Raw genomic sequence first — 24175 nt, forward strand, 5'->3', positions numbered from 1 at the left:
AATCTTTTTTGAAAGGTTGTACTGGGTAAGCTGTATTTTGCAATATGTGATCAAAGTATATCATGATTCTGGCATGTCATAATGTAACTGTGCAGTTACATTATCTCAAGAAAAAACAATGATAACAAAAAATATACAGAAACATTCAAGTACCCAAATATTTGATAAAGTTTTTTTTTATATATTTATCTTTTAGATAATCTTATTAGTTATTTATGTTGTTTTAAATTACAGCTTCTAAATGAAAAAAGAAATTTAGAAATTCATGCACTGAATTTTGAGTTGAGTTCTTGAGTTGATGATTTCTCCTTTAGAATAATGGATTCACATTTTTATGGAATGACAAATGGAGATTTAACTTGCACCATTCAGTTGGAAAAAAACAAACATGTAAGAAGTCAAAAATGCAAAAAATTAAATCCAAAGTATACAACTATTTTTTAAAGTTAGTTAGAGCTATTTTTAAACATAGTTACAGGATTTGATTAAATCATAAATTGATTAAATCAACCTAATGTCATTGTAGAGTAGTTATAAAAAAAAGATAGGCTATTATTATCCATATTAGCAAGATTATAAGTTTAATTTTTAAAGTTGCTTTAATTTTCTTTACATAAAAATCTTTCTAAATATATATATATATTTTTCTTTCTGATTATTGCTTATTAATTATTACTATATTTAATACTATTTATGCTATTTAAATGAACAATATGTTTCTCTGTAATTTCTTATGTTTTATATATGTTTAAAACTTTAGATTTAAAGTATTTTATGTACAATAAATAAATTATATTTTACATGCAAATTATTTCCACATTAAATTTCCACATAAATTTTCAAAAATGATGAAAAAAGTTTGCAGGGCCACATCTTTTGTATGCTTTAAGAGAGACCTAAATGATTATTTACATTAAGTTAATCTAATATCTTTTCTTTCAATTAGAGTTGCAAAATGTGCAACCCATGGTAATGGAATTAAAAATTTGTCCAATTAAATCAAAAAATGAATATTAAAAATTCTAAACTCAGCTACCATCTTTACATATTTTAGTTCAGCACCTTTAAAAATGAGCAGGTATCAATTTCAGCCAGTTTCTTTCACCCAAACTTTCAGTTTCTTTCACTTAAACTTAAGTTATTCATGAAAAGTTATTAATACAATAATAATTTCATATTGGCAGCAGTGGTGAAAACTGACGTTTTAGGCTGAGTTTTGAAACTTCATAACTTTTAAACTATTTAGAGGTTAAATTATTTTCAAACCATTTGATTGATGCTACCTGATAACTTGATGTGCTGAGTGATATCATGAACATTTATCTTAGAAATCTACAAATATGAAGCAACCATTCATTCAGATTTGTCATCTTCTATTAAAAGTTGTAATTCTAAAAGTAGCCATTCTCCAAGATAATAATGATTGATTTATATATGGTTATGTTGAACATATAAGATGTTTTATTATTAGTTAATACCTATGAAATTACTCACACAATGCATGATTGTTTAGAGCGTGTCTATTTTGCATTTATAAGTAAATATCTTTAATAACTATGAGAGAAAATATATCGAATGACTTAAATATGGAAAACATGCAAGGAGTGCTTTTTTATAAAATAAAAATATTAAATTAGTTTTCTCAATTATTTTAATAGTTTTTACATAATCTACACTCAAATAAGTACATATCATATACAAAGAGCAGCTATGAGCTGTTTTTTACCATAATCAGTATACATTAATCATTAGTATACGTTATCTATAAATACCTACTATTGTGTATACAGATATACATTTGGTGATTTTCAAAGTTTACTAAATTTATAACATTTTTCAGAAGAAAAAAAACAAACGAAGAATAATGAAAAAAATAGTAGGTATGTATACCATAAAGTAATTCAACTAAATATTTCTATACAATCATCACGCTCCATTAACATTTGTGGTCACGTTATAAACTGAAAAGGATTTTTTGTACAACAGACATGCAGAAATATTTTTTTAGTATGCAAGTCACAAATTTGTGGAATAGACTACCATTTGAAATAGTATGTTTAACATCTGTCACAGCATTCAAAAAACATTTAAATGCTCATTGGGAACATCAAATGTGCAAGCTGATACCCAGACGGCATGCGTTGTCCGAGGGACATCCGTTGGACGTCTTACGGGTGTCTGGAAGTCCAGGAGACGTCTTACGGACGACCTCCGGACGACGCATGCCCCCTGGGTAGGCTTGTTTACTAAGACAAAATATGCTATTTGTAAAGTCATAACCTTAGTTAATAATTATATATGAGCAAATACTAAAAAAATGCTAAAAATACCTTTTACAAAGCTGTAAATATAGTTTGTATTTGTTTTACCAACGCATGTTTCAGAAGAAGAATCATTACATCTCTTAAAGTCTTCACTAATACAGTTTGTTGAACGTTCACCTCGATTATTGCGCGTAAGCAAAGATCCACTCCAACATTTTCCGAAAAAGTAAAGGCCAAAGAACTTGTATCCAAATAATTTAGCTTTTTCTGCACACAAACAAGCAAGTCTGAAAATTTTGAATGCAAGTTTGAAAACATTGAAATCTTTGTTCAAATTTTTCAAAAACAAATAAAACAGTTAAGCATTTACTGATAACTTTGTATACAAATTGTTTACATTTTCTTCATGTTATATATAATGTTGTTTACATTTTTTTCATGTTTAAATTTGCTTCTACCTGGGACATGTTGCATAATCTAGAAGAATAATCTAGATGATTTGTGATGATGAACATCAGTTAAGGAAAAGTGGTTTATTGAAAAAAAAGCAAAGATAGTTAAGCTACAGCTATGTTGCAATTTAGATAATATTTCTCATTTACTTATCTGTATCAGTCAGCAACACCGATTCCTTATATATATATATATATATATATATATATATATATATATATATATATTTATATATATATACATATTTATACATTACACATTTTAATAAAGAAATATTCATAAATTCATATTGCCACCTAAAAAGACATTCGTCAGTTAAAAAATTAGTAAATTGCACAATTATTCTCAACATCATAAACAATTTGTTAAATGTGTTGCCAGCTTAATCATGTGGACAGGATACAAAACTAGTTTGTAACATTCTTAACATTAACTAGGCCTTCATCAGCACATAGTCATACCTTTTTGTCTGCATAATGTGTATTAAAATGTAATGTTCAAATCAATTGTCTTAAAGCTGCTTTTACTTTTATCAATTGTCTTAAAGCTGCTCATTCATTACATCATAGTATTTTGTAACACATAGTATTTATATTTTTTGTTAAATGGTTCATTTATATCATTTAACAACATACTTTGCTAAAAACATTTTAAGCACATGCAGAATCACTCAAGCAGTTACCTCCTAATTTATTTTTTTGAACTTTTATTTAAAACTAATTGGAATTTCTTTAAAATTTAGTTGACCATTAAATTGATTTAAAAAACTAATAATAATAGACGAGGTAATGAAATAATGTTTTAATGACAACTAATAGTTTATTTGTATCCCTCAATCAAACAATCAAGATTTAAGTAAGTTAGTGAAGAACTGCTTGTGCTGTTCTTAGCTGTTTTTTAATTTCTCTTTTTGTTGTAGTTTTTATGATCTGAATTTTATAATAATAGTATAAAAGTAAAAAAAAAAAAATTTAATTCTTTGATAATTATTTAAAAGAAATTATGTGCTCCATTTGAAAAAGATTTTACGTTTTGCACACAAAACTTTTGTATACAAAAAGTATACAATAAAATTTGTGTACAAAATGTAATTGTTTCAAGACTTGTTCTTACAAAAAGTAATACAACTTTTTGTAAAAACAAGTTTTGAAACAATTTCTGCAATGATTTTGTATTTCTGTAAAGTATTAACAAGTTGTGTAAGTAGCTTATCTCATTTAATCTATTATCACATGATAAACATGTTATTATTTATCATCATTTTCCCTCCATTGTTGATATAAGAGAATGGTTAGAAGATCATCCTTAACCTTGAGACAATGGGTTAGCACAAGTTATTACTTTACACTTCAATCAAGCTCAACTGATTCTTTTTTAGAACATTAACGAAATGCATGTAACAAGAATATACTAACAATCTGTTACTCATGGATATGTTAATGCAGTACAATATGCTATCCATATAATACTTTATAGTGTACTGCCTCACATGGTGTGCTGCTAACATGTCAAAAAGATCTCCACCTTTCATACTTACTGTTGCTGTTGACATATTTCTCATCTCTTTAATAGTATCATTTTGCTGATAAACTATAATCTTGTTATTATTATACCACTGGACTATGGTGACTCTAGAAATGGCATCTGCTAAGTATTCATGACATCACATCTTTTTTTTAAATCTTTTTCAAGAGTAATTTTATAATACCATACTTAATAATCTATATTCTTATAATCTGTCACAATGTATTTTTTCTATAGCTTACTAATATTTTCCCTTAAGTTTTTTTTTAGTTAAGTTTTTTAGTTAAGTTTAGTATAGAAGTAAATTGTCAAAAATTTTTGATAGTTTTTATTTTTTATAATGCCCTTGCTAGTCTATACACAACATTGTTATTAATAGTCCTTCATTATCAGTTTCATTTTTAAGATATCTTTTAATACATTTCAAAATATAATTCAGCAATTTCAGATACACCAAATCTTGTGCAAAAATTGGTTATTCATTTAATGTTTTTTTATTAAAAAGTTTATGACCTAACATTTTAGCAATTCTTTTCCTCTTTTGTAAAAAATGCTCATCACTTAAGTAGTTTCCTTCAGGAGCTAATAACCTATCCCCTATAACATTTTAAAGTTACGTTACATCTTAATCGGTTACAATTGGTAACAAGGTTACATTCTCTAACTTTTAATTAAATATTAATTAAATAAACTTGATAATGCAGTAAAAGTTTGTTTATCGTTACCGTATTGCTAAATACTATCTTATATTTTAATTTTATTGTAAAATAACTTCGTCTAAATTGGTTACTTTGTCACGAAAAAAGTATATAGTTTCAATACGCAATGTTATGTCTCAAATGTTTTTTTTTTAACTTTATAAAGTGTAATCAATTGAGACTTAACGTAACGTAACCAAATCTAGATTTGAGACGTAACTAAAATATGTTTCAAACAGATTTTTTTAACGTTATGTTACGTCATAATTTGTTACACTTGAAGAAAAAAAAAATGACGTAATGTAACATAAAAATTTTATATATGTGACGTATTTAACGGCTTAATAAGATAATAATAAAGGTAATAAGTATCTTAGATTGCTTAACCGTTCCGTACATTATTTTAACTTTTAAAGGTACTTTTATTGTTTGTTTTTCGTTACGTTACTTTTAAAGCTTTAAAAGTTGTATTAACCTTTAAAAAGTTTTTTTTTTTTTAAAAAAAAAACCACAAGCGTAGGTTAATTTAACGTAATTAAGTACGTCAAATACATTGAAAAATTAAAACGTTTTAATTCTTAAATGTTTTACGTTACGCCACTTCTGATAGATAAATAGATTATAAAGGTAATAAGTATCTTAGATTGCTTAACCGTTAATAAGATTAACGGCTTAATAAGATTAAACGTAATAAGATTGCTTAACCGTTCCGTAGATTATTTTAACTTTTAAAGGTACTTTTATTGTTTGTTTTTCGTTACGTTACTTTTAAAGCTTTAAAAGTTGTATTAACCTTTAAAAAGTTTTTTTTTTTTTAAAAAAAACCACAAGCGTAGGTTAATTTTTAAAATACTTTTTTAATTACAATATTTTTGAGAAGCCTGTTATCGCGTTTTCAAAAATCAAATACATAAATAATCAAATACTTAAATAATATTGTAAATAAAACAATTAGGCCGGAATAAAAATAAGTAATTGCTTTCACTCAGTAATTGGTCAGCTTTACGTGAATAAAAAATTAAGAAGTTTTTCTTAAGTTTTTATTTACGTAAAGCTGAGAAATGACTGAGTAAATTGCTTAACTTTACGTAAGTAAAAATATGAACATAACTCTTGAAGTTTTTATTTGCGTAAAGCTGACCAATTACAGAGTAAAAGCAATTGCTTATTTTTATTCACCCGGCCTATTTTATTAAATACCGTAACTCATGATCATGAGTTACGGTAATTATTTATTATTTAACAAAGTTATTTATCAATGCGTTTGTCGAGACATTTGTAACTAAAATATATTTTTTTTAAATTGCTAAATATTATCGTTTATTTTAACTGTATAATAGATTTGTCTTAATTAGTTAATAAAAATTAGTTAATTTTTTTTTTGTAACTAATTTGTATAACATATTTTAATATATACTATAATTATTATAATTATAATATATATATATATATATATATATATATATATATATATATATTTATATATATATATATAATATATTATAATTATTTTAATATATATTATAATTAGTATAACATATTATAATATGTCGCTAAAAAAAAAAAGTTTCAATTCGCAAAGTTACGTTTCTTTTACTGAAACGTAACTTAACGTTAAAAAAATCTATATTTTAGACGTATTTTAATTACGTCTCATATCTAGATTTTGTTACATTACGTTACGTTCTTTTTTTTGATCAATTATACAAGCGTAACATTTTAAGAGTTTTTAAAACTCACAAGCAAAAATGTATATAAAATTTCAACCTTTGTCATGATGTTAAATAGAATATTAAGGATATTAATTAGCATAAGCCAATTATGTGTATAGTTGCACCTTTTGAAGCAATATCTTTCTACACTCTCTGACTTGACTTCACTTATTTCCCTTTTTTTAAACAGCTTTCTATATATAGTATCGTTCTTTCTAAATATATATTTATGTACATATGAAAAAAATAATGATGATAGATACAATAGATTACTATGTTAAGTAACATTAGGTCAAAGTGTTACGTGTTGATACGTAACACTTTTCACGTAGCGTTACGTTACAATGTTACGTCTCGGTTATGTAATAATAACGGACGTTTTGCACGTAACGTAACGAATCCCGCTTACGTTACAATACGTAACGTAACTTTAAAATGTTATAGGGATAAGTACATATTAATAATGTGCAATTGTGAAGACTTGCTTACTCTAGATTTTCGGTTGAGATTTTATAAAATATTTCCAAATTAATTCTATAACTAATAAGGGTCTGCGCCTTGAAATAAAAAGTCTTGTTAAACTCATTTTAGCAAGACAAGACAATACCAAGACAAGACGAGACAAGACCATTTCAGTCTTGTCTTGAAAAGACTTAAATGAATCAAGACCAACATTAAAAAATAACTAGTAATTCAAGAAATAACAAGACTTTTCTTGGTATTTTTTAAATCAAGACTAGACTAATCAACCTGAAAGATTTCAAAGATGAGTTCACAAATTTAACCTTGTACTAAGGGGTCATCAATAAAGTACGTCACGCTAATTGGGCGAAGGGAGGGGGGGCTGGGAGGGGAAGCAAAACTTTGTGTCAAGGAGAGGGAGGGGGTAGTCGAATGTGACGTCACAAAAATTATTTTAGTATAACAGTTTAATTACTACGCGTTCAATTGAAGTAGTGTTTTCGATTGTTTAAATTTTTACTCACTCTTCTTATTTTTATGCGTATTTTAAAAAGTTTTAAGTTCGCAAAAACTGCCATCATGTTTTTGAAGGCATTAAAGCGCAGCATTTACATACTGAAATCAGTTTTATGATTTTTTTGTGAAAAGTATGATAAATAAATGTTTTGAAAAAAAACAACTAATTCCTTTCAAATTTTTAAAAGAAAAAATGGACTTGAAATCTTCTAATTTAGAAAGCAATTTCAAGACTTAATTTTTGGTCTTGAAAAGTCTTGTCAAGTCTTGATTTTCTTGAAATTATTTTTATGTAACAAGACCACTTTGAAAAAGTATTAATATGTCTTAAAACATTTCAAGGCTATATTGGAATTGCCTTGGTATTGGTATTGAAATAAATTTTTTACGAGAAGCAGACCCTTAACAACTACCCACACAAACACTTAAAATTTAAAACTTAAATGTAAATGTAATTGAAATTTTCATGTAATAAAAAACTTTGCTGTGAATTGTTTGTCAGATATACATTGGGAGCACATATGGAGAAATTGAAATATATAGAAAGTTATACTGTTTTCTCAATAAAAGATTTCGTTTAAAAACAAAAAAAATTTTGTAGGTAAGAAAACATAAAATGCCATACTCATTAATTTATTAAAAAAATGCAATCTTTTTTGAGTCCAGTACTAATTGGACCTAAAAGTAGGTTAGATTTTTTTAAATAAGGGTTTTTGATAATGGTGAAGAAGGGCCTAGAGTTGGAGCAATACTTTTAAGTCAAAATAATCGTAAATATATTTTAAAATTATATATATACATTAGTGATTTTTATTAAAAAAAATTAATTTATAACATTCAAAACAAAAAATTCACGCACTATGACGCCCGAAAACAAAATTTTATAATGATTTTTTAAATAAAACTTTCTGAAAGTAAGCTTCTTAAAGTAAGCTTACATATTGTCAAAAACGTCTTTAAAAATCTAAACTTTTTTTGAATGTTAGTTTGTTTCTACAATAAATTTCGAAAAACTGATTTTTAATTTATTTCAATAGTTTTTTTAGACTTTCTATAAAATTTTGCTTCTTTTGAGACCCAACTTGATACACTTTAGGGAAAACAATATTATTTGGTAATAAATGGCACCCACTGTGACGTTTAGTGTCGCCCAGGTGTGTTATATATATATATTTTTATATATATATATATATATATATATTTTTTTTTTGAATGTTGAAAATTACCTTTTTTCAAAAAAAAATGTAAAAATTCCTCCGAAAATGATATTGGTATTGAAAAATATTTAGAAAAAAATTAGAATTATACAATCCTTAAGGTATTATAATATTTTATAAGAAAATATTCAAATTATAACGAATGAATATATCTTATTTTTATCAATTATAAAAATTTTTATAAGTTATAAAAATCTTAAAAACTTTTACCATTTGTTATTTTAAGTAATTTGTTATGCATTTTAAAATCATATGCTCAATGCGGGGCCAATAACACCAGGGGGCTTAAAACAACTTTTTTAAAAAAAGTCTGCTTAACCACTTAAAATGTGTTCTATGTAATAAAATAATACTAGAATTAAAAATTAAAAAAATTTTTTTTTTAGGGATAGCTCAAGACATCAGACGGGTCCCTATAATTATCAAAAAAATAATTCTTTAAAAGTATATCGTGTTGGGTCTCAAAAGAAGCAAAATTTTATAAAGAATTCAAAAATAATCATCATTTTGTGAAAAAAATTATTATTTTAGATTCCACTGACTAGAAAATGACATTTTTAAACTAAAAACTAAAAATATGCATTTTACAAAAAAATTTTATTATAATTTTTTTTTTCTTAATGTTTTTTATATAATTTTGCCTCTTATGAGACCCAACATGATATACTTTTGAAAAACTATCTTTTTGATTACTATAGGGGGACCCGTCTGATATTTAAGGGTCTTGAGCTACCCCCAAAAGTATTTACTTTTTTTGAAAATTTTTTAGTTCCAGTATTATTTTATTATATAGAATACATTTTGAGTGGTTGAGCAGACGTTTCAAAAAAAAAGTTGCTTTAAGGACCACCCTATTTTTTTAATTATTTTTACGAGCTGATGATGCTGGTAACCATAATCCAGCGAAAATTTTGAATAATAAATTAATAATTGTAAGAGAAATTGTATTAATTGATGTTTTCTTACTATTATAAGATATACTCTTATACACGATGTCAACACTAAAGATATTAGTTTAAAATCAATGATTACATTTCTAGTGAGTCTGACCATTCTTTCCACTCTAAAGTGTTTAAATCCCAAATACGATTTTCAGGCTCACTGTCACTTATTAATTCCGTTGACAAGGGAACTTCCGGAACAATACGATCTTTAAAACAGCCAATCTTTTTGTATTCGATGGCACACTTTTCAGCAGATAGATTCCCTAAAACAAATGTCAATAAATATTGCATCAACCGACAAGAATAAAAAAATTTAACAATGCAAAGTCTAAAATAACCTGTAAAAAAGTTTAGAAATGCAAGAGCACACGTAGTTGTTATCAACTTCATTGTCAGTTTGTGTTGATAGTTATGCGTTAATAAAACTACTTTAGCGAATCTGAAATACGATTTAAAATCTAATGAGAGTTTTTTGAAATTGATTAATTAATTAGATTGTGTTCTAAAAATTTCTTAATGTTTACACAGGTTCTTTTTAACTTAATTTGGCATTTCAAATCTAAATCTAAACCTCAATAAAAATGGATACTAATGTTTGCTTTTAAATCCCAGGTGGAGATAACACGAGATTCTTTTTTAATAGCACGCTTTTTCTGTTTCTCATGAGAGTATCAGATGAATGTGAAAGTAAACTTAACAAAATATTGTTTTGTATATGTTCTTTATAGAAAGTATATCAAACTATACTTAATACATTCCTACAAAATTTTATTCTTTCAAGCATTTAAAACATTAACATGAAAATACATATTTAAAAAAAAAAAAGATATAACACAAACCTTTTTTTTAATAGATAGGGAAAGTTGTTTAATAATTCTAAATTATCAATTGCTTTAGTTTAATTTTAAACTATTATTTAAATAATTAAAATCTAATTATTTGTTCAAAGATAAAGTTATATATGCAAACTCGACAGCCATGGCGCAGCAGGTAAAACACTTGCTTCTTATTCAAAAGGTTCAAAACATTAGTAAAAAAAAAAAGGTGGAGGGGGGGGGTGAGACGGTGTGAACTTCCAAGTTAAATGCATTTTTGTGGTGCTTTGTAACATGATAGTTAGGTCTTCTTAGTCCAAATTTATTACTAAAAGTAAGATACTTAACGTAAATTTCTCCAAATGTGCTCCCAATGTATACCTGACAAACAATTCACTGCAAAGTTTTTTAACTTAATAAACATTAGTTAGGAGTGAGTACTTTTTGTACGCGCGGTTTGCACTTATTCAAAATTACATTTAGCTTAAATAATATTACTATTTATGCCTTACACTTGCTAGTTGTTAATAGTAACAACAACCATAAAAGTAACAGTTGAAATCTATTTTCTAACAACTTGGATCACAAATAAGTTTATGTCAGATATAAGTGCAATTTTTATAGACTAAAAATTAATAAATGTTATTTGAGTTTGTATGATCGTAATATTTTAGTTGTGGTGCAGTTGGGACACCGCTCAGTTGGCATTTAAAATATAACAGTTTCGTGAAATTTTTACTTTTAAAGCTTTAATGACACGATTACAAAGAAATTCAATACAGAAACTTTTAATTTGAAAGCATGACGGATTCCTGAGGAGACAATCAAAACATTGGCTTTAACTTCTGCAAACTTTTCGGAGTGGCAAGATAGTGTGAAGATTTTTAACAATATACCCAAATGATTAGAATAGATAAAATAGATATAATGAAGTATTCAACAGATAAAAACTATTTTATTGCTTGAAATTTAGAAAATTATTAAAATTAGCAAAATGGTTGCTCAGATCACTTACTATTTCTAATTCAGGGGCAGATCCAGCATTTTTTTGGTGTTTGAGATAACTTCCTGACATGGAGCAAATGTTTATATGTACACTGAGGCATATTTGTTTAGACGCATCAATTTTTTTCTCTTTGTCTTAATTTTTTTCTATGAATTGTCAACTGATATGCATGCAAGTTATTATCAAAATAATTTTTGTGTTGTGGGCTAATAAAAATCACAAAAAATTTTTTTCTATGTGTCTTTATTAACATGAGAGTATGTTTGATATACAAAAGCACATTTTTTAATTGGAATATATCTATAGACGCAGTCATATTTTTGACATTAAAAGATGGAAATTAGTAATGCGTATGTCCTCCATTACACTGGATAACCTCAAAAATTCTGCCTTTCATTGACTCCACTAGTCGTTGAAGTGTAGTTTGATCCAACTCAGACCATGCTTCAAGGATTTTACACTTTAACTCAGTAACAGTTTTAAATTGGTGTCCGGCTGCTTTAGCGTCATAAACTTTTCTTGATAGCATTCCCCACACGTTCTCGATTGGATTTAAGTCCGGACTACAAGCTGGCCATTCGAGAACCGGGATGTTGTGGTCTTTAAACCATTTCATAGAATGCCTAGATGTGTGAATTGCAGCACTATCTTGCTGAAATATGGCATTATCATCCATATTTTCATCCATATAAGTTATGAGAACATCATCCAACATTTCTGCATACTTTATCGAGTTCATTTTAGGTAAACCACAACACAGAGTCAATTTTCCTGAATAAGAAAATCCACCCCAAACCATTAAACTTCCTCCTCCATAATTTCGTTTTGTTTGTGGGTCATTTATTCCTCTTAAATCATGTCAATAACAACTGTAAGATTCCGGACCATCTAAATTGAACTTTTTTTCATCTGAAAATATTACGTTTTGTCACTCATGAGTCCAATGCATATGGTTTTTAGCGACTGTAATTTAGCAAACTGTAATCTATTTTTAGCAAACTGTAATCTAGCAATTTTATGGTGTTTTTTTAACATTGGTTTTTGGTGTGGTTTCTTCCACTTTACGTTTGGTGTTGTACGTAGAATATGTGCAACATGTTTATTGGTGACAGGCAATAATAATTTATCCTTTATTTGTGTTGCATTCAATTTATTTTTGGTTGCTTCGAAGCGAATTCGATTAATTTGCCGATTTGTTAATACTTTGTTGCCGTTTGTTGCTTTTTTTACACCGTAATTGTCACCTTTTGCAATGTAGTTTCGTACAACATGGTCAGATCTTTTTCTTGCTATTTCTTGTATAGAAAGTGCTGGTGAGATTTCTGAGCCACGATATAAATTAATTTGTATTTTTTCAGCATCTGTCAAATACTTTCCCTTAGGCATTTCGTAAAATGCAATAAAAATGATACTGGCAGAGCAAAAGATCAAATTACACTAAAATTTATCAATTTATTTGTGTAAAAGTGATTAAAAATCAATAATTACCGTTATTAACCTGATTGCGTCTATAGATATATTCCAATTAAAAAATGTGCTTTTGTATATCAAACATACTCTCATGTTAATAAAGACACATAGAAAAAATTTTTTTGTGGTTTTTATTAGCCCACAACACAACAATTATTTTGATAATAACTAGCATGCATACCAGTTGACAATACATAGAAAAAAATTAAGATAAAGAGAAAAAAATTGATGCGTCTAAACGAATATGCCTCAGTGTACATACTTATACTTAAAGGATGCTTTGCAAATTATTGCAATGACTGCAAATTATTGCAATGAGTCTAGGAACAAAAAAAGCACTACAATTTTTTTACTGTTCTCAACTAAAGTTATATTCATCGATAAATTTTAAATTTCATACAATAATCTTTTAACATTTAAAAGTTATAACCATACAAAATTTGGGTATTGTGGTTTAACCTCCTTCGGCTTATTGCTATATAGAGGGCCAGATAACCGGGTCTGCAAAGATGACTTCAGCTCCATAAGGAGCATCATAACTCGCTTCACAGACCAAGAGTAAGTGAGTTTAGGAAGAACGAAGAATACTAGCATGAAAGTCAGAAGAAGTCGAGTTAGAAAGATAGCATAAAGAGAGCGGACAGATATTGCACTGACGTAAGAATGTGCAATTAATACTATTAGTTAGATTACTAAATTAATGTACTACTCTGGAAGCAATTTGTGAGTGAGTTAATACTACGCCAGAGGTTCCATACAAAATTTGGTATTGTGGTTTATCCTCCTACGGCTAATTGTCGAACAGAGGCCACATTACCAAGACCAATTACAGAGGCCACATTACCAAGACCAGCAAAGATAAGTTCAGCTCCTAAAGGAGCGTCATAACCCGCTCCACGGACCGAGAGTAAGGTGAGTTTGGGAAGAACGAAGATATGTTAGAGTGAAAGACAGAAGTAGTCTATTTAGAAAGATAGCATAGAAAAAGTAGACAGGATTGCACACGATGTTAGAAGGTGTAAAACTTACTGTTAATTAGGTCAACTAATTAATGTAAGCCGACAAAGGCTTGATTCAAGTTCACTTAATATGAATTCCTTTTTTCTTCTTCTTCAAAACAATATGATAGGAACTCTTCAAGGCAATAAACTAAAATAAAAGCAATAAAGATAAAAATCTTTAAAAGTTTTTACTTTCAAAATTTTTTTGAAAGTAAACTTGTTAAAAAATTGAATGATGAACTCCATATTCAAAATCTTGAAATAACTGACAATTTTTTGATGGCCACCTATGTTTCATTGTTACCTAACAAATTCTATAGTTACATGAAAGTCGTCAACAAAATACACTATTGTCCATTTTTGTCGCATTTTTTTTTCCAGTTTTATCAGAAATGCTTTCTACTATCTCTAAAGTTATAGTCTTTTTTTTAGGCAGCGATAATAGTGTATTATTGATAGAGTTAAATCTTAAGCATTATTTTTTTACAATTATTTTTACAATTAAAGTTTGTAGAATAGAGACTCTTATACAATATTATAATTATAAAAGAAACATGGTAATGTATAAAATTATTTTTATAAATTTTCATAAAACAACAGTGCTATAGTATAAAAAAAGCGGGAAACTCGCAGAAGACCAGTACATCATCTGCGAGTAGGTACCAGTAAGCAGGACCGCCGAATGCCGTCACGCCGCCTATGACAGCAGCCCTTATTTATCAAAATTTTCCTACATTATAAATGAAGGACCTTTTTTTAGGTACCTTCTTTTCATTTGGCGCCCTTTGGATATCTGCCGCCCGGTACAGCCAGTAAGAAGTGGTTATAGTAACAAGCCTAAACTATATTATATTAAAAGCGAAAGTGCATTTGCAAGTGTATTAATAAAAAGCCAGTTATAGTACCAACTTAGTCAAAACTCAAAGTGTCTCAGTGACTACAGGTTTATTAGAAAAAATTTTTGCTTCCATATTTAAGAAATTCAAATATCTAGAATCTATTACTGTTGTTAATATGCGTCAATGAAATGTCATGACAAGGATCTTGCTTTAAATGTATTGTTAAAAATTGAGAAACTTCGACGAAACTCCGACAAAATTTTCGAAAAATATTTTTTTTTTACTGGTAACATAACTAAACTTTTTTTTTTCTTTTTCTACGTTGCTTTTACAATAATTCTAAGCTGTTGTTTTGAAACTGTACGCTCTTTAGATATATACTTTTTCAATAACAACCAAATGTGACGTCAAAATTACGTCAAATTTGGTTGTTGCAAAGAACTTTATAATATTAAAAATTTAATTTTAAAAACAAACAAAAATAAAAATTGAAAATATTAACTTAATTTATCTAATAGCTAAAGTTCATTTACATTAGTATATTTATATTAGCTAATTCAAAGTTATTTAATTTAATTAAATTAAAAACAAATATGTGAGGAACATTTTATTATGGAAAAGTTAAAGGAATTTGGCTTAGATAGTGAAGATATTGCAATTAAAACTACGGATGGCTGTAGGTGGATGCTGAAATTGTGTACCATAATTATGTTTCCGCATCAGATCTGTCAGAATTCATTTTAGTTTTTTTTTAATTTGATGTATGTTAAAAAAGATTGTCACAAAATTGTGGACCGCAAAGAAACTGATTCGGATATTGAAGCAGAAGCGGAAACTGATGGAGAGACTGATATGGAATTGATTATTAATTATTCAGAGGAAAAGATTGAATATGAAGATAATATTGAAAAATAAAAAAAATTTGAATACTAATAAAGTCCTTGATATATTCATTATTTCCATATAAAGTTTTAAAAGAAACATACACGAAATTTACAGATCTTTGCATGACAAAGGACTGCTGCTCGACAACCGCACCAGGTGGAATAGTGTTTTTGAGACGATATAAAGATTTTTGAATGTGTTTTTTTTTTTTTTTTTTAAAGCTTAGAAGGTCTAAAAAAAGACACTTGAGGAACTAAACTGCCTTAACATGTTAAATGACATTGACTTGGATTAGTTGAAATCGCTGTCTGATTCATTGAAAGTCATTGCTGCATTTTGCTTGGAAAAACAAAATACAACAGTTTTGGAGTGTGACATTGTTATGGTAACGTTAGTTAGCAAATTGAAGATAGTAGAAACTGATATCAGTTCCAAATTTGCAGAGGCTTTAATCTCTTTTACGAAAATCGTAAAAGCATATGCTTTACAAGCATGTTTTTTTTTTAAATCGGATACCAACACATGCGCATGTGTTGGTATCCGATTTAAAAAAAAAATAAAAACCACACACTTTTTCACGCTTCGAAAAAAGGTATCAAGTTTCTGCAGCAAAATTATTTGATCAAACATTTGCAACAAAAGAAAATAGTCTCCGAGCTAAATAAAATAATTGCGCCAAAGGCAAACAAGAAGAACCGAATTTCAAGCAGCTCTGAATCATAATAAATTAGCAGCAAAAAAGCCAAAAAAGTTGTCCTCCACAAAATTTAAGCCATTTATTAGATAAAACCTGTTCGTGAAAGAATTGTGTTAGAAAAAATGCTTATGTACTAAGAAATAAAAAAATATGTCTTTTTTTAAATTTATAATGAATCATAAACTAAAATATATAATATTAAAAAAATTATAATACAAGAACAATGTTTAATTATCAATTTGATAGTTTAACTTTTTATTTTATTACAAAACTTTATCGAAACTCCGATTTTTTCTTGACTCTGACGGAGTTTTTTTCTCGATTTTGCATCCTTTGGTTAAAAGCAATTCTTTATATATATATATATAATTGATAATCCTACTAATGGAATGAAAAATAAGAGGTTAAAAAATTAAACTTTAAAAGTTTTAAATGGGCTATCATCGTTTAAAGGTAAATAAAATTGCATATTTTAATTTTTAAAAAAAGCTCTAAAAAATAAAAATATGAAAATAACACAATGAAAAAAAAAAATTAAATTAAAAAACAAAAAAGTGCATCGTTTAAATTAATTAAATATAAGATAAAAACCATATCGCGCTAATTGTGGATCAATAAAAAGATTCTTTTTTGGTTTTACCAAAAAATGCTATATCTTCTTCGGTTTTATTCTTCATGTATTATCACAAGTCTGGTTACTTTTGAAAAAAAGTTAAAATTTTTTGAAAATTTAATATTGTAATATAAATTGTTATGAATATGTTTAGAAATATGTTATATAGATTATTTTTAAACAAATTCAGAGCACAAACAATAGCTTATGAAAGTATTCATGAAGTTGTTCATAAACTCCGAGAATGCTTCAGAGAATGCCTCAGAGAATAGTTCACACATTTTAGTTAAAGTTGTTACAGCAACATTGTCAATCACAAATGGAAAGGTTTTAGATATTGAAACATTATCCAGAAATGTAACACATGTGACTTAAATTAAAATCTGTTTATGATAAACTGACCCCAAATGATTATTTAAGTTGTTTACTTCATGGGAAAACACATAACTAGAATAAAAGCTTCAACACGACCATATGGTTATATCAAATAAATACTAGATCAAAATATGTTTTGCTTACGCAGATTTTGCTGAAACTTGAACTAAACAATGCTATTAAAACCTTTAGAATTAAAGCACACTGTTCTTATATAAAATTCTTCATAAGATACCAAAAAAATGTATCATTTGGATTACAATTATATGAGCTGGAGAAATATTAAATCATTTGGATTACAATTATATGAATCGGTTTTAAGAAGATAAAAACATAAAAATATCTAACAAAATAAAAAAAAAAAAAAAAAAAGAAGAAACATGCAAGAGATGATAAAATTGGTATAATTAGTATGCTCTTTTGATATGATATTTATTACTGTTGTCTCTATACTATTTTTGATCTATATTTTATTTATTTTGTGACATTTTTGTCACGACGCAGATTTTTTGATTTCCTGAAAAAAGAAGTTTAAAAGTTAAAAAGCTGACCAATGCGAAATTTTCAATTTGGATACATACCAAATGCTTCGCATAACTCGGACATATGCTAAGTCGAACAAAATATATATATACCCATTCAGAGTCCGAGTAAATGGGATTCTTCTGTACTTTAAATCGGAGTTTTTACTTTATATAGTGAAATGAAAATCTTTTCAAAACTCAAATTTTACAGACTTTTTTTTCTCAAATAATGTTTGAGATAAGTTCGTTAATATGAATCTATTAAAAAAATAATAATGTTTATATGCAACACGCTGAAATAATTCTTTAGCAAAACAACAATTTGAAAAAAGGCATACTATTATTATCTAAAATAAGCAAATTATTAAAATAAATGACGAAATTTAATCTTAGTATTATTAAAAATCACCAAATTAATTATATTTACAAAAAAAATTATTGATTTTTGAAAATTAACTACTTTTTTTATAAAAATTAGTGAAATTTTGAAATACTCTAACTTCGGTCATTCACGGATAAACAACAAAGGAGACAATTAGCAGTAATGTTGAGAAATGTTGATAAGTGTTGCGAGTTTAAAATTTACCGGTAACGTTACCTGTAAATTTTGACATTTTTGTAATGGATACACATCATGGTATTTTATTTGAATATAAAATTTGTTTACAATTTCAAAATTAACTGACGATTCTTTGAGTTCTAAAAAATGTCAAGCTTGTGACATTTTTTTGGAAGATAAAATTACAGCTCAACATTAATTATTGATGCGTTGCGAATCCTGTGACGATTGGTTGTGTGGTTTTTGCTGTTCTACTATGGTCAACGATACGTCGAAGAATTGTCAATAAACACACAAAGCTCATTGAAAGAAAAGTAGTGTTTTTTTGTGAATTGAAAAAACCTTTTTAAATTAATTGAAAAATATATTTTTAATTTTATTAACCAGTGGCGTAGCAAATGTGATAATAGCCAAAGTAATAAAATAGTTGACTAATTGCAATAAAATGAAAAAATACTACTATTTATATTTCAAAAGGTATTTTTTTAATGTGCTCCATCTTATTTTCTTTAGCGCCCCAAAAATACTTTTTTTTTAACAAAAAAAAGTCTTCTTGGGAAAACAATATTTAAAAATTAAAAAACAATATTTAAAAATTAGTTTTCATTATTTGTGACATAAAGTTTGTGAAACGTTATTAGTGTTTATATAGCGGCCGAACTTATGAGATGTTATTGAAAGTTCGGTCAAAGTAGATGTTTTCATTTTAAATTAAATATTGAATACTAGTTTTTATTTCTCATTTTTTCATTCATTTTTCATTTTTCATTTTTTTACTTTTACAATATCAATTATCAATATAATTTTCTGTATGTTTCAGGAAAAAAAATTGAAATTTTTTTATTAATGCGTGATAAATAAATGTTCAAAGCATAAGTGAACTTAAGCGATTTTATATATTTATGGTATATATTTTATTGTTTAAAATGGTTGAAACATGCAATAACTTTTTTAACGCTTTACTTTAAAAAATATACGTTTTTGAAGTGTCTATCTTTTCAAAAGAAATAAAATATTTACATTTTTTCTAGTATTAAAATGTTCTTTAATAAATTTTTCTTTTGAATAATTGTTTCGTTTATCTTTAGTTAGTTGGAGGCTTTATTCCACGTTTAAGTTTGAAATAAAATCTCATTTGCATTTATAATTTTTTTGTTTAAAAATTCTCAAGTGCAAATAATGGTAAATAATTACACAACTAATAGTTTTAAAAAAAGTAGCATTAAATATACATTTGTTGTAGCAAATATACAATATACATGCTTTTAACATACTTAGCAATCAACATAAGAAATATGTAGGAGATTTAACAATCTCTCATTTATTAAGGTAAGAGGTGGTTGCCGCCCGAAATTTACAAGCAATCTCTGCAGAAAAATTTTCAAAATTTATTTTTATTTAGTTATCACGTTAAACTGCCATTCCAAATCAATATTATTGTTGCATACAATGATATTTGTTCAACTTACTGAATGTTTCAACATTAAATTTATTTTGTGAAGTTTGAAAAAGTTATGTTTTTTTTAACAATGTCATATACCTATTATTCAAAAAATTAGACTGGGGCATTTTTTGCCTTAAAAGCCCTGTTTTAGTAATTATATTCTTCTTAGACGACTGTTTATTGAAAATTTATGTAAACTCGTTAAAGAACCAGGAAGGAGTTTTATTTTGTTTATTATGAGTTGTGTTAAATATGATGTTGATATATATATATATATATATATATATATATATATATATATATATATATATATATATATATATATATATATATATATATATATATATATTATTGTCATTTTAATAGTATTTTTATATGATTTTATCGGAGAACTTAAAAAGAAAAAATCAGAGATAATCAACTTTTTGTGTCAAAAATTTTATTTGTAGATAATGCAGCTTTGTTTTTTTATATTTTTAATTTTTTGCTAATCAATAAAATAAATGCAAGTTCCTGTTTTTTGATCATAGTTAAGTATTCTTCTACGCGTTTTCATTTTAGTAATAATGCTTTTGATAATTTTATTTTGGCTTTAGAATCAAGAGGTCCAAGGTTAGATTCCTGTTTTGGTCATTTAAGTAATATCAGTAAGAAAGGTGGGGTGAACTTTCTTGTTAAATGCTCTTTCACGGTTCTTTGTGACAAGACCAACAGGACCTTTTTGGAATATATTAATAACCATAAATAAAAAAGACCTACTATGACTCGTTTTACCGGTCCATAACGATCGTCATATTATTAACTAAAATATCCTCATTAAAAAAACAAAACAAAAAGACCTTATTACTTCTAAACATAAAGCCATACTTTAGGACTTTTAAAAAAAAATCTTTTATTTATATAATATTAAGTGGTTGTGTTTTTAATAAGAAAAACTAAAAGTATTCAACCGTTCGTTTTGTTTATAAAAATATACACTATTTTACTTATTTACAAAATAATAAATTATATAAGTCTAAATTTATAATAATCTTCTTCATAACCTCAGTTTTTCTCTAAATCAAGAAAAAAGAAGATATTAATTTCAACATAAAACTTTGTTATTTATGAAATATTTAGCAAAGTAAAACTAAACAACTTACTTCCTTTGCATGACATTTTAATGATCTGGTTAATCTTATCGTTTATGTATTTGTATCCATTTAGCAGAAACACATAGTCGCTGTTTGATGCCATTGAAGTCAGCTCGTTTTTGTCAACTTTTTCCCCAACTCCTATGGTTATTATGCTTACTTTGTTCTGTGACTAAAAAAAAGTTAAAATTTAGTTTGCTTTAATTTATCCTATTTATTTTGAAGTTGAAGTGATAAGCTAAAACTTTATTTTTAATATAAGCTCACTATTTGCCTACGGTTGAGGAGCAAGCAAGTTTTTGTGATTTTGTTTTTTATAGGAAATAAATTAAATTATTCATTTTGAAACAGCACTAAAGTATACTAATAGTTACAAGACTAGATTTAAATTTGTTTATTTTTGATAATATAACTTAAAGTCTGCGTACTTTTATTAAATCGGCCTCCTTTTCTGTAAGATCTGGATCCGTACTTTGGCCATCAGTTAAAACAATGAGAAGCTTTGGAACAGTGCGTCTCAAATTGCATTTGTCACAGAATATTTTTTCTCGAGCTAATTTTATAGCTAAATCTGTTTTTGTTCTTCCTAAAACGAAAGGTTTACAAATTTATGATATAAGTTTTGCAATATACAAGTTTAATTATGTTTTTTCATGTTTCATTTATATTTTTATATTGAGTGAAAATCGATGTTACCTCGAGAATATTCTATAGATCCAACTTTTCTACTAAAAGCCTCTTGGCTCCAATATTTTGGATCTAAAATATTAATTTGAATTTGAGCTTCATTCGCAAAATCGATGACAGCAAATCGAACACCAGTAGGGCCCATTACAAACTCTTTCGTAAAACTTTGAACAAAAGCAACTGTCTTTTTCCAATTGGTAGATGTGACACTTGTTGAAGCGTCCAGTAAAATAGCAACCTCCATTTGTTTAGCGCATACTACAAAATTTTTTAAATTATTTAACTTTTTTTTATTGTCAATTTAATTATGCGTATTTATTCACCTTAAGTATTGACTGAATGTTTTCCAAATAATTGTTATTATTTATGACATTCTATTTTGTAAATCAAAATTGATATAATTCTTTAAATGGATAAAGAAAATTAATATAAAATTAAAAAAACGTAAAACTATCGATAAAAAAAATATAAATAGCAAAAAAGTGTAAAAGTTTATTATTTTAATTAGGAATTTTCTTACCAGGTTCACAAGCCTCCGAATTACACACCTCTTCTTCTTCTCCTTCTCCTTTACATCCTTGACCTCCGTTCTCAGGCGCTGGATTGTTACAAAGTCTCTCGCGAGCTCTAACACCACCATTACAACTTGCACTACATTCTGTCCACTCACTCCAGTCGCTCCAACCTCCATTAATTGGTGACTTTTGTACTGAAAAAAATTGTACAATTCATGTTTAATCTTAACTTTATCAAAGTTCGCTCTGTTTTTTTTGTTTTTTCCTTTCTATCTTTTCAATTACTCGTTGCTTTTGTATTAAAGAATATTTTGTTTTATACCTGTTTCAAGAGTGTAAATATAGTTTGTGTAGGCTTTGCCAACACATTCTGTGGGAGAAGAATCATTACATGGCTTAAAATCATTTCCAATGCAATTAGTTGAAGGTCCATCACGATGGTAATTGAGGGCAGATCCGCTCCAACATTCTCCAAAAAACTGTAGCCCAAAGAACTTAAAACCAAATGATTTAGCCTTTTCAGCACATGCGCAAGCAAGACTTTTTTTTAGAAACAAAATTATAATAAGTATTTTATGCATTTTCAAAAATAAAAAACAACAATACATATTCAAAAAACAGAGTAAATTTAATGAACAGTTTTATTAAACAAAATTATCAAAATATTTAATTACGCGCGAAGAGACTCTGGCCATTCATTCCAATCTAAAATATGTGAATCCCAATTAGGATTCATAGGGTCTCTGTGGTTAACTAACTCAAGAGGTAATGGACGGTTCGGTATAATGCGGTCTTTAAAACAGCCAATCTTTTTATACATTGCCATACTACATTTTTCAGGTGGAGCTTTTCCTGCCAAGAAAATTTTTTTAATATATTTAAAATTTTTTTTTTTTTTCTAACATTTAATAGTGACGGATCCAGGAATTTTTGGTGGGAGGGGAAGGGAGGGGGGTTTGATATATTTTTTGTATAACATTTGAGTCTCCTAAAAAAGAAAAAGAAAAAATAAACTTCATCCATTTCTAAGGTGTTTTAGAATCTGGTAGGGGGGGGGGGAGGATGTATACCCCCCGTCCCCTCCTGAATCCGTCATTGACATTAAATAATAGTTACAATTGATAAAATGTTTCAATTAAATACCTGCAACGTATTTAGCTACTAACAGCACAAAAACTATAAGTAAAAGTTTAGTTGCCATTTTTTTATTTCCAACAACCTCTCCTAATTTAATAAAGAAGACTTTAATTTGGAACAAAAGTTATTATTCCTTTTAAAATCCTATATTTGAACAGGTTGGTTTTATTTTGCAACAAAATCGAGTTTGTTAAAATAAGATAAATGTTTTTGCCTGTTTGATGTTTGCTTTTTTTCCCTCAGCTGTGTTTACCGTTTATTTAGCATGAGAGTCAATGTTTAGTATTTTTAGAAAATGTCTAGTTAGTAGATAATTGAGAAAATTATTTTAGTCATTATTTCTCATGAAAAAGTTTCAATCCGCGTACATAATGCGATCAGTGAATTTATCCCACTTAACATCAATTGGTTTTTAATAATTTAATACAATACTATGTAAATACTTGATCATTTTAACGAGCTAGTTATTTACCTCTATATCTATATCATATCTATATACATATATATATATATATATATATATATAAATATATATATAAATATATATATATATATATATATTATATATATATATATATATATATATATATATATATATATATATATATATATATATATATATATATATATATATATATATATATATATATATATATATATATATATATATATATATATATATATA

The 24175-nt window shown here is 26.8% G+C and overlaps 1 protein-coding gene across 1 annotated transcript in view; it reads right to left on the reverse strand.

Annotated features, from left to right (window-relative positions):
- LOC101238626 (uncharacterized) overlaps positions 1-23686 on the reverse strand; it is a 144805-nt gene extending 121119 nt beyond the window's left edge. The window contains exons 1-12 of the mRNA XM_065794620.1: positions 23497-23686; positions 23028-23205; positions 22676-22893; positions 22359-22547; positions 21848-22096; positions 21580-21737; positions 21154-21323; positions 12534-13022; positions 11988-12459; positions 10129-10276; positions 9879-10053; positions 2331-2551 (exon numbers count right to left, since the gene is read on the reverse strand). Of these exons, the coding sequence (XP_065650692.1) occupies positions 2331-2551; positions 9879-10053; positions 10129-10276; positions 11988-12459; positions 12534-13022; positions 21154-21323; positions 21580-21737; positions 21848-22096; positions 22359-22547; positions 22676-22893; positions 23028-23205; positions 23497-23554 (2725 nt within the window). The 5' untranslated portion in view covers positions 23555-23686. The remainder of the gene's footprint in view (positions 1-2330; positions 2552-9878; positions 10054-10128; positions 10277-11987; positions 12460-12533; positions 13023-21153; positions 21324-21579; positions 21738-21847; positions 22097-22358; positions 22548-22675; positions 22894-23027; positions 23206-23496) is intronic.
- Positions 23687-24175: the final 489 nt, after the last annotated feature.

Source organism: Hydra vulgaris, chromosome 03, assembly GCF_038396675.1.
Source record: "Hydra vulgaris chromosome 03, alternate assembly HydraT2T_AEP".
In the NCBI taxonomy this organism is placed as follows: domain Eukaryota; kingdom Metazoa; phylum Cnidaria; class Hydrozoa; order Anthoathecata; family Hydridae; genus Hydra; species Hydra vulgaris.